Raw genomic sequence first — 12,597 nt, forward strand, 5'->3', positions numbered from 1 at the left:
CTTCAAAGTATGTCTCAGCACGAGTGATCCACGCCACCGGATCGTCGCCGGTAAATGCTGGCAACTCCACCTTCTTTGCGGACAAACGAAACTCATCCAACGGTGAGGTAACCGTTGTACCGCTTGACTGAGGTGATTCACGGTTCACCATCGCCCGTTGAATCTCCGCCGCAATGAAAGTACGCAAATCCTCAATACTAGTTTCGACACGTCCCAAACGTTCCTCAACTGCAGTAATTCTCTCTGCCATTCTGGTTTGCATGAACACAGCAGGTCGGACCAATTGATAGAACAGAGGAAAGGTAGAATAGAATGGAGGAAATTATTTTATTAATGAATATGAAAATAACAAAGAAGTTCCAGAGCTACTGCTCCTCAGTTAGAGAAAACAATTATCTCACTGCCCAAACCCTAATATGAAAAACAGAAAATAATTGCATGCCTAGCTACTGCCCCATACACTCCTATTTATATGGGGAATAATAACTAACTCCTATTTATTTGGAAATACTAACAAACTAACTAAGACTCCTATTTATTTGGAGAATACTAATTAACTGGGCCTTTCTTATTCTTTCTCACATATACCCTCCACTGTTTAGGCCCAAAATTATCTTTGTTAACTAACACATCCCCATCATCACTTGTGGGGTCCGATTCATTCCTATCACATGCCCACAACATTCTGAACAGAAGTGACATTGTCGGATAATATTTGTTCAACTTAATCTAAAGCTCAATCCACAAAATACAGATTATTATGATTCATGAGTTACAAAAGGTTGTCATGATAATTAAAATAAAATAAAATAACAAATGAGAAGAAAAAATAAACAAGAAAATGCATGCTCAAGCAAGAACTGTACATTATCATCAATTTCACAAAAGATACGTAGACTGCAACGTATATTTTCTAAAAACAAGAATTCAGAATTCAATTATATGCACATATTAAAATCTCAGAGAATGAGTGCAATACCTGAAATGTTTTACCAAGGCCCATGGTATGAGCTAGAATACACCCTAGACCTTTATCTCCAGACTTAACTTTTCTGATTGACTGTATTATATTTTCCCACATGAATCTTATTCCAGTAATCTGCAGATATAAAACTGTTAAGAACCCAGGAAAAGAATCGGAAATATTGATAGAAACAAATGAAAAGAATAACAAAATTTTAGTGAAGAACAAGAATAGAAGAGAATAGAGTCACTGCTCTATTCGCTGAATATATAAAATTCTGAAGGCTCCCTCAACCCATGTATCTTCCTATTTATTCCATGTAGAAAATATCTGATAGAATATTTACTATTATCATTAACATCAGTTTATATCTTTAATTCCCCCTCATTATTGTTTACTGTCAGAGATACATCTAGTTAGGCATGACAGCTGTATCTCTAACATTGATCATATCATTCTTTAATTAAAGGAATAGCCGCCATTTGACAATAATTTGTACTAAATACTGTATCATGGAACAATAGCGATTTGTTTAAATTTCGCTATAGTGTCGCTATAGCCACTATTTAACAACATTACGTACAGTGAAAATATCAAGAAAGAAAGGGAAGTTATATTTAAATCACGGGGAAAAGAAAAAGCAACAGTCCATAAGTTAAATAACCTGATGGGTCTTCAGCTTAGCTGAAATGCTCGGTGGTATTCTAACCGCTTCTTCACCTTTTTCTCTCACAACATTGACTATATAACCTGCCAGTGCATCACCAAGAATTTCAACGCTTGCACCTTCAGATGAACTTCCATTACAGCCAGCCGAGCTTTTGTCAAATGATGAAGCAGAAAACTGTACTCTCAAAGATTTCAGGCGTTCTTGACGTTCCTACAAAAGTAGAGAGTAATGAATAACTTGGACTGGTAAATCCAGTTTTGACAAAACAAATACCTCATTGAAAAAGTTACCTTTTCAATGGCTATTTTCTTTTTTGTCTCTTCTCCTAATTCAGTGTCATCAAGTATCCTCCTAATCTTTTTTTTGCGTCTTCGTTTAGTGCTGGAAAAAAATGACAAGATGTGATAAAGAATACAACTCAACCAGAGATTATTGGTGATTTAAGTTAAAGTCTGTGCAAAAACAAGTTTAAATTAGCACAGCGAGAAAACATGTAAACCTCAAGATCTTATTTGCAAGATTTCATTTAAATGAGAAAGTTACAGATGATCCAAGAAATTAAATGTATACATGTAAGCCTCACTGTCAATCAGCCAGTATCATGAAGTGCTACGTATCAACTATAAGAATGTCAAGAATCACAATTTTCAAGCACTTAATAGAAAAATCGTAGAACTAGGCATTGGAGAAAATCACATGCAGTTCAAAAGATTATCAGCTACCTTAATATGAAAAGTGTCATGTAGATCATGATTACTATGCAAAAATGTTGAAGGAATTTTATCCAAGCTATAGGAATTTGAATCAAAAGATTAACATTGGGTGCAATAATAAATTTTCTATAACAATTACTTCACCTTATTGAAACCGGTGCTATCTCTGAATCTGAATCTGAATCTGAATCATCTGAATCGTCTGAACTATCTGAATCACTACTGCCAGAACTGGAAACGGGTATATCATCGTCGCTGATGATGATATCAGTCCGGTACTTCTTGTTATCAGCATCAAGCTCACCATCATTTGGACGCTTGGTTCCTCTCTGTTCAATAACATCACCCAGTGAAGATTTGGGAGGATCTGACAAATTATCATCTCCCATAGGCGTTTCATTGTCAACATGAAAACTGGCATCAAAACCTTTAATTTTATCAGCCTCCATATTCAAATGTTCAACCTTGTTATTGTCATACACAACTTCCCCTTCAACTCGAGATCCTTCCTTCCTATCAAGATTAAATTGATCGACGGATGAAGGCTTCTGTACATTGCTCTCCATCGACTGGATAGGTGTGCTTGTTTCTCGCTGAATTACATTTAAACGTAATTACAGGATATGCTTATGTATAAAGAAATAAACCAAATTGACTCAGACAAGAAGCTAAATGTATTCCTATAATTTGGTGCTGACACCGAATTATGAAAATCAAGAACCACTTTTATCTGCTCTATACATAAAACTATTGATTTGTGTTTTTAACATCCAAATAATCATTTGCATGAGACATAAATAAAACTACAAATGACAACATCCTCCGCTAAGGACATAGAGTATTATCTTACAGCTTCTGGATCAAGCAAATGGAAAAGGAGAATCATCCTAAAACTCACCAGTTTACTTTTCTTTTGATGCCTCCTATGTTTCAAACGTATTTGAAGCTTCCTATCAACAATTGCATCATCCTCTTCGTTGACCTGTCACAGAAAAAGCAGAAGAAAATATGATAAGCTTCCTAAGCATGAATTTGAAAATGTACAGATATGTAAAACATTAATTAACAAGGAATGCCTCTATTTTCCATGATGAATATAATACATCAGTTGGGTACAAGTTCTAATATCAGAGTGTGATTATTGACTATGCAGATATGTTAACACTATGCGTGATTTAATCCATGTAGCTGAGTTTACCTAGGGGAAATAGGCTTAGTTTGTTATTGTTGTTGGTTCAAATTCATAATTCAAAAGGCCGAGAGCGTGTTCGGTTTTAAAAAAATTAAAAGCAATGAAACATGTATGCTTCCCGACACAGTTGTTTATTACCAAAACAAGTTTTTCTTATTTTGACCACAATGCGGGGACGGATAGAATGCGTGGAAGCTAGATCTATCCCACCTACCCCGATCAACATATACTGGGTGAAGTTGGTTCCATCTACTCAGATTGGGTTCCGCCTGGCCAGATTGGGATACTAGTACACACAGACCATATATTATACTGTTGCAATTATAATATTGTATTATAAATGAATTAGTACATTATTTAACTATTATGTATATATACACACTATCGTATATTATTTAGTTAAATTTTTAAATTTTTGTCAAAAAGATTATGCTATGCGTACTTCTAAAATGGTGAATTACCGGTACCGGGTACACGTACCGTACTCAAGGTACTTCTTTTTTCTCATTATTCGATTTTGAGTGAAATTTGTGGTTTTCGCATATATCAGTCTAGTATATTTATGTATTTAATTTCTTTGTTATTGTATCTTAACACTATTTTTAATTTTCTAAAAGCTTTTATAGTGATATTTTGTTGTGAATCGAACAATTTAGTTCTCTACTCAATCGTTTTATAAAAAACCTTTTTATCAACGTACACCTACCTTAATTTTTACAAAAATGTCGTATTCCATACCGGTTCCAGAACCGGTACCCGCACCGGGTACCGTACCCGTACCTATGCATCATAGATTATGATAGTTTTTTACTCTAATATTTATTATTTAAAAATTCATGACCCCCATTTGTTAGATCTCTCAGATCCATGGCTTTCAAAACCTCTCGATAAAACAAACAAGCTACAAATGTCAAAAATCAAAACCAACTTGACAATTAAGAGGGTAAGGTAACTGAAACAAATTATGATAAATTTATAGTATTGTGCTTGCACCATAAAGACAGATCTGAGAACATAAGGAGCACCTGAAGTAATTATCAGAATGGCAGCTTTTATATAGAAGACTATTGATAAAGAAGAAAAACAAAGGGCGGAAGAATTCGGAAACCTCACAAAAATTTGTACCATAAATACTTGCATTGAACAAGGACAGTTAAACCATGCAAATACGTAAGCAAATTAATTAGTTCATTTCAAACAAGTAATCTTCAATCACGGGAAAAATATTTCCCTACAGGGTGAAGTTGGTTCCATCTGGCCAGATTGGGAACTCCGAACGACAGCAAAGGAGATTCCAGTTATGCATCGAACAATGCACTGAACATCAAAACCATAGGACGCTAATCCACAAGGTTGTAACCAACAAAGCCACCACCAGAAACATACATCTTGTGGTTGACCTGATGGGCAATATAATGAAAGAGAAAGAGGGACCAAAAGAATAGGCATTCTACACGGGTCTAGTGTATGACCTAATGGACCGGCCCAAATAAGTCTTGGTAATGAGAATGATGAAGAAAGAGTAAATGGAAAGTTCTTCTAGCCAAGCACTGTTTAGGAAATAACGGATCAAACCCGGACAAATAATATTCAATGAATATATGCACCCATTAACTTAGTGTTCATGTAGCAATCTAGATTAAAATGGGAAAAACATGGTTGAGGACAGAAGGGTACCCTATGTAACATCTTTTAGATCGCACCATGAGGATAAGGTTGATTTACGGGGGTGGTATTCTTAGGGTATTGTTGAGAAATGATAGATAGGAAAATAGAAAGTACGGAGTAGGGACAAATAGAGTAGTAGGTTATTAGGGCTTGGAAAGAAGGGGCAATTAGTCATGGAAATTGGTTAGTAAAAGGATATAATTCAATATGGTGTGGTGTGGACTGTGGAGAGATGGAGGGGAAAAAGAGATGGGGAGGAACATTGTGTGTATTTGACTTGTGAATGAAATGAGAGATCTTATGTGAGGGAAACCCTTGGGGAGAATTCTTTTGTCTATTTTCTGTTAATTTTTCAATAATACATTTATATTCTTTTGATTCACTCTATCTTTCCTTCATTCCAATATTTCGGTTCCTAACAGATACTATTAACAAATTTGTAAAAGAAGGACAAGATACGTATGTATATTGTGAGACTCGCGGCATATAGTACAGTCCAATTTTCAGCTTAAGTTAATTAAAGTATGATTAAGATTCAGTTGTTTAACTATGAATTGGAATCTAGTTAATTAGTTCATCAATATAATTTTATTATTCTGGGTATTCACTTTCCTCCTTCTGTCCCTAATAAGCACTATAACTGCAGAAACAGCAAAAAATGAATATGGGATATTCCAGTTTTGGTTCCCATCTCATTATTAATATAGGCAAGACAGACAGCAGGCGAATGGGGGAAAGGGTAGCTCAACTGGTTTGAGCTAGTTGAGCTAAGGGTTAAAGGAGTTGGAGGTCCAGTGTTCAATTCCTGGCAAAGGAGAAAAAATACTCATTTGTCATTCAAAAAATAAAATGACAGCATGCATGAAGAACTATTAGTTTAATAACACTAACAAGGCTGCCAAACAATATATCTTAAAGAACACTTCATCATAGGACCAATATTTCAATTTAGTTCTCAATAGATAACCAATTATGCAATAAGAATAGACCTTTTTAAAATGTCGATTTTGCTCTTCAGAAAGTTCTAATTCTCTTTCATTTGCAACGGCTGCTGCAACAAATGGATCCATAGAATTGCCATCAACATCATCAATTTCCTCCACCTAAACAAAAAAGTTTCCCAGAAAAAGGTAACTAAGATAGTGATCATTTAACACTTGAGGCTTGAGAGAATATGCTATAACAAATGGCTGCCAAAATGCATTAAAATATGAACAAAACTGGAAATTAAAAATGTATTGACAGAACAAACAATAACATCAGCTAGCTCCAGTAATTATTTCTTCTTTCGCTACCTTTAATTTCTTTGACATATACATCCAATAGAAAAACAGTAAACGGTCAAAAATAAATTGATACCTCATGAACTCCAGGAAATTCGAGTCCCATTAAGGCAGCTTGCTGTGGAGTACTGGCCAAGTAAACAGAAGCCCAGGTCTTACTTCCAAATGAGGCATCAATACCACTCCCATCAGAAATTATTTTATTGAACGCATCCCAGCCCCCCTCGGTTTCTTTTTTTCCAGGTTCCTGGGTTTCCGGAGAAATTTTTTTTTGGAGAAAGCCGCTAGCACCCTCTTCCAATAATTTTCCATGTCGCCTGAACAAACAGCACAACTTTATATGAGTTTATATTGATTTTTGACAGATCAAACGCCAAATAAGAACCGTACCTTCTAACAGGTCTGTTTATTTGTAGATATTTCTCAGCGTCAGAAACTGATGTAGCAATTTCAGTAGTTGCCTGAGACCCAACCCAATGATTCCGCTTTTTCCATGCTTCAGTGCGACAAACATTTGGAGCGTCTCTTTCAATCAACTTATAAAGGCTTGGGAGCTCAATTCCAGCCCCATCAAGTTGTTCCTATTCAAAATCATATCATCAAATAGCAGAAGAATAATTTAATCACGTTTCAACAAAGGCAGAACTTATTATCTAAAGAAAACTGCAATTCTGATCAATCAAACAAAAATGCCAACACCTAGCCACATTAGGCTCTAGTGTGATTTTAAAATACACATATAAAGGGTAGGATAGTTGCACAAGATTGCGACCACTGTGTGATCTGGAGGATGGTCAAGTGCTGCATGCAGCCTTAACCACACGAATGGACGGACTATTTCTGTATGTGGGACTAACGTTCCACAATGAAGCAAAACTCTGTTGTGATAAAAAGCTAAATAACAATAAATATTATGGTGATGAAAGAATTTCAACATGCAGCATTTCATTTAATCTCGTTCAACATCACATAATAGAAAAGGGAAAATTAGAGAGAGTTGTAATCTCAGATTACAGAATTTATACACGGCTTATCCGTCACTTAGATTAGAGTATCCTACACTAACTGAACCAACTTAAGGGGAGTCTGTGACTGCCGGTATCAGCTGGAAGAGCTTTTTAACTAACTGATGCAAGGCTGGCAGAAAAGAAACTAACAGCTGACCATGCTGAGCTTGCTAGGTAAGCTAAAAGAGTTGAAGCTTGCTAGGTAAGCTAGAAGAGTTGAAGCTTGTAGAGCATGGTAGAGAACATTTCTATTTCTCACAAAGCACAGAAGGCATAAAGCACCAGCATAAAGAACAGGGTGAGCACAAATTCACTAATTACTATAAGCAACTTAAGTTTCCAAATCGTAGCACACAGCTGAACCCTCCAAATTTTTAGACTTATGGATACATCTATTTTAAACATGGCATTTATATGCAAAATTACAAAGGTGTGGATGCTCAAATTACAAGCAAGTGTAAACTTCTAGAGTGCTGCTAAAGCTTTTCCCGGTGATTTTGGTTACTCAGTTAATTTAGTCGCATGCTTTAACTAAGTTCAGTGCGAACTTACTTTCAAAGACTAATTCATTATTTAAATATTATAGCCCACAAGAAGTGAATAACAAAATCCAAATCAGTAGCATGAGAAGCAGCTCATGGCACATGAGGCCAATTTCTAAAGACTGATAACAAAGTGCAAAGCAGAAAAGGGGATATAATATAGCATCGGTGTGGTGGCTGGAGCAGGGAAGTTAAGGAGTAGAGTGGTAAGAAGTTCGAGCATTTGATCCCCACTATAATACTAACAATATTAACATTGGTTGTTTCAAAACAAAACAAAAAAAGTGTGCAACAGCAGAAAGAAACATTCGACTTTTCAAGAAAAAGAAACTGGTTCTCTTACAAATTAAAATTGAGACAATTTCTGATATTTCGTTGGTACAAAACAGAAATAACACAAACAGAATGACAGGTACCAGTTTGGTTCCTTCCAAGAATTCGAGAATCTTGGATCTCTCCCAATAACCACTCACTAATTCCCTGATGATAAACTCTTCCCTATCTTCCCTTATATATTCTAAACATAAACACAAAAATAACTCTGCACTAACCACTCTTAATAGTATCATAACTCTCCACTGACCGCTCTTAATAATATAATAATTGCCTTTTAAAAACATAATGGCTAAGACATATGAAAAGTCTAACAATACTCCGCCCCTAAAGATTCACCTTGTCCTCAAGGTGAAAAAAATACACAGTAGAAAAATGTATCCTCCTGGATCCCAAAATTTGAAACATAAAAATTGAGTTGAACATGAAATAGGAAAACTTTCCTTAGGATCAAATTTGCTTGCTAATGGCAGTCCTCTCGTGACCAATTGTTGGTCTGATGGCGATATCGGCAGTGGAACTTTCTCGTTACCAGACTTTATCTTAGGAATATCAGTAAACACTGCTGTGCCGATGTAGGGTGGTTTTGACAATTGAGGTTGTTGACCCAAGTCTAACCATTCCGATAGTGTCCTCTCATTTGGTTCTTCATTCTCCCCAAATTTCTTGAGAATTGCATCTTTAAAATTTCCCCAAGTGGAACTTGGATTGACCAAAATCCATAATTTGTACCATGTGAGGACATTACCACTCATCCACTGTGCAATTTTTAGTATTTGATTTTCTTCTTTACATACACCTCCTGCATCAAAATATTTCTCAACCTTGATCATCCATCCAACAACATCCCTTCCTTCAAAGATTGGTATTTCTAATCGTAACTATTTGAGTTCTCTTCTCCAATCTCTAATCTCTTTCAACACTTCATCAACAAGATCAAGCATTCCTTCTATTCTTGATGACAACTCCATTTATTCTCTGTTTTTTTTTCCTCTCCCGGATCAGAAGTGCTCTGATACCAGTTGATAGAAACAACTGATATATAAAAGAATATAGGGAAAATCCTTTTGAATTACACAATAGTACCGCAGAACTTCGAGGGTCTGCACCTCCCAATGCCAAAATGGCCCATTTTCCTATCCAATTCCAAGATGATCAACTCCCTCAATGTCTTCCCCTATTTATTCTAAACCTAAACACTCTTAATTAATAATATAATAATTACCCACTAACTCTCCTAACAATTTATTATCAGTTACAAAACTCAAGAGTCTAACACAATATTAACATTGCTTGTTTCAAAAAAAAAATACAAAAAAAGTGTGCAACAGCAGAAAGAAACATTCGACTTTTCAAGAAAACTGTATAAATCATAGCACTTAAGTTAAAGTTGAATATAGAATCAAACCAGTAAGTGGGAACTTTCAGTTTCAAGGTCATCCAGAACAGCTTCCCACTCGTCTTTAAAAGTAGCCATCTCATCAGCAACAGCAGTTTCCAGCTTAAAGACAAGTAAGGACAAGTGAGTCATAAGCAAAAAACTGAAAGATGATAAAGCAAGGGACAAAGAGAGAAACCAACATCATCCCCCTTTAGAGTTTGCTTCAATTCTTGTCTAACTTCACTCTCCACTTTAGCAAGAGATTCTTCTTCAAGAGTTTCTTGGGCCTCCGCAGCCTAAAAAAACATTGGAGAACCTTTGTTTGACCTCTTAATAAATATTCAAAATTAAAAATTAAAAAAACATACATGATTAAATATTCAAATTATTCTATTATTATTATAGGCATTTTATATATATTCTGCAATATTTAAGAGGGAAAAGGTTTCCTAATGGATTGTCAGATTTTTAAATAACATTAATTTTTAGCTCCACTTCAAGGTGTATATGACCCTCAAAATGAAAATGAGTTGTTGATTTCCATCATGCTTCCTTAAGGAGGAATGTTATCGAGAGGATAGTGATGGCTGATATAGTTTTTAATACATGGATCTGTTTAAGTTTTAACCAATAAAAAAAAGTGTGTTGCTAGCATTCCTTTGCAATGTTTGCTAAAATTCCATTGGGTCTTTGAAATCTTAGGTCATTTTTTAGGTGTATTTTATGAAAATTAAAACAGAAAACACTTAAAAGTAAACAGGGCCCCATGAACTCATTTCAATTCTACAAACTAATATGTTATAAATCCAAACTACAAAATCATGATTATAAAAGTTTGAAAAAGTATTAGGTTGTTATGTTCTTACATGTTCTTTTAAAATTCACACAAGACTTTTTATGCATTTTAAAATAACTCACATGTTCCTATGATGTAATAAATTGTAAAAAGATAGAGGAAGGCTTAAAAAGTGTGCATTTGTGTGAGGTGTCCAGCTAGTAACATCACATGTTCCTATGATGTAATGAATTGTAATACCTTACTCTCCACTTCTAACAGCTCAGAAATAAGGTCTTCTATTTCCGCCTCAGTTAGAGGTTCCTGCATGATATAAAATATGGAAAATAAGAAATATTAAAATTTACAGCAGGAAAGTAAACACATACAGCCAGGTTTGTACATGAGCATACCAAATTTTGTCATCAAAAAGTTTAGAGAAAAACGAGAGGAAACATATATGTGACTGACCTCAAGATGCAGTTCGTCATCAACTTCAGAAGGCAAAGATCCCTCATTGTCTGAATCGTCATTTACAGAACCATCAGAAGCACTCTCAACATCTATCACTTCATCTTCAGTTATTCCCTCCATTTCTTGTAAAAGCTACTGACCACGACAAGCAAACATACAAGATTACATGTTAAATTGGATGGCCCGACAAGAGATGATTTACAAAGTAGAACTTGTCAAAAAAAAAATTCCTAAGTAGAAGATAGACAAACATGAAATCCCTATTTTAAATTTTAGAAATTAATATAATGCAAACTGCACACCATATCTTAGGATTAATAGTCAAGTGAACAATTCATCCATTTTTAAAATTCAAAAAACTCGTGAATTGGGCAGAAAAAGAAACCAAACCCCGGAGTACAACAAACATTCAAGCAGCGCAAAAACAAGGTCTTATATTAGGAATTAGTTAGATTATACAGCCACGCACATTTTTTAAAACGCAGTGCAAAGAAGCCTGATCTCCACGACGCAGTCTCATCAAAACAAACAACCAATATCTAGGACTCAGAACGAAAGAGCAATCAAGTATCAACTAGTAATAAAATGACACTTAATGACAATCAAGACATGCCAGAAACAGTTGTTGCGAAACCCAACTTAATAGGGGCCACCCTTGCTGTCTATTATCGAACCACATTGCACTTTCATTGCTGCAATACATTTGTGCTGGGTTTCCGCGCGGGTTCAGTCTCACATCGCCTAGAGATATTACCTTTGTAGTGCTTATAAAGCTTAGACAGTTCGCGCCTTACAAACCAATTTCACGGGATAGATTTAGACTATGTTTGGGTGGAATAATAATAATAATAAATAGTTTACTGCTTAACATTCTTTTTTTAAAATCTAACTACACTATTTCACTTAATACCGCCGACCCAAACATACCCTTGCCCTAAGCTCGAATTCTAAGAATAATTATACAAAGCAAAAGATACTAGTTGAGTAAAATTGAATAAAATTATGATAAGAGGCCCATAGATTGGAACTCAAAACAATACTAACAAGCAAAAACAAAGAAACAAGTGAATGGTGAATGCTAAAATGCGATTATGCGATGTGTTGCATTTTGCAGTGGCCAGGGGCAAAAAATTGCGCTGGAATCGCATCCTTGCGCGCTACAGAAGATGGAAACCAAAATCTGAAGAAATGTAAAGAAGAATAGAAGAAAAAATGGATGATTTTCTCACTGTTTCTGGCGGAGGACGATCAAGTCTGTAAGCGTTTTCCGGTGGGTGAGCTCAGTGCAACCAAATTGATTCTGCTACATGAGCAAATGAGCAAGGTTGAGTTTTTTTATCTTAGGGTTTTAAATTTGTGTTGTAAAAATGTGTTGGTGTTTGTTTATTATATTTCTCAATTTTTTTTTTAAGGTAAGAAAAGTATATATTAAAGTTTTTTTAAATTTTTTTAACATTAAAAAATAATAATAATAAATAAGTATATTTTTTATAGAATCATTTATTTATATATATTATATATATATATATATATATATATATATATAATATATATATATATATATATATATATAATATATATATATATATTATATA

At 34.8% G+C, this 12,597-nt stretch overlaps 1 protein-coding gene across 2 annotated transcripts in view; it reads right to left on the reverse strand.

Annotated features, from left to right (window-relative positions):
- LOC127098336 (protein CHROMATIN REMODELING 20) overlaps positions 1-12,376 on the reverse strand; it is a 33,333-nt gene extending 20,957 nt beyond the window's left edge. The window contains exons 1-13 of one of the 2 annotated variants that reach the window (XM_051036897.1): positions 12,232-12,376; positions 11,000-11,134; positions 10,790-10,852; positions 9,954-10,049; positions 9,781-9,873; positions 6,881-7,071; positions 6,567-6,807; positions 6,197-6,310; positions 3,246-3,329; positions 2,492-2,940; positions 1,925-2,015; positions 1,629-1,844; positions 980-1,099 (exon numbers count right to left, since the gene is read on the reverse strand). In XM_051036897.1, the coding sequence (XP_050892854.1) occupies positions 980-1,099; positions 1,629-1,844; positions 1,925-2,015; positions 2,492-2,940; positions 3,246-3,329; positions 6,197-6,310; positions 6,567-6,807; positions 6,881-7,071; positions 9,781-9,873; positions 9,954-10,049; positions 10,790-10,852; positions 11,000-11,122 (1,881 nt within the window). In that variant the 5' untranslated portion in view covers positions 11,123-11,134; positions 12,232-12,376. Of the gene's footprint in view, positions 1-979; positions 1,100-1,628; positions 1,845-1,924; positions 2,016-2,491; positions 2,941-3,245; positions 3,330-6,196; positions 6,311-6,566; positions 6,808-6,880; positions 7,072-9,780; positions 9,874-9,953; positions 10,050-10,789; positions 10,853-10,999; positions 11,138-12,231 lie in introns of both variants that reach the window. The other variant, XM_051036896.1, reaches the window with a different exon arrangement.
- Between the last annotated feature and the right edge of the window lie 221 nt (positions 12,377-12,597).

This window comes from Lathyrus oleraceus, chromosome 6 (genome assembly GCF_024323335.1).
Source record: "Lathyrus oleraceus cultivar Zhongwan6 chromosome 6, CAAS_Psat_ZW6_1.0, whole genome shotgun sequence".
NCBI classification, from domain to species: Eukaryota; Viridiplantae; Streptophyta; class Magnoliopsida; order Fabales; family Fabaceae; genus Lathyrus; species Lathyrus oleraceus.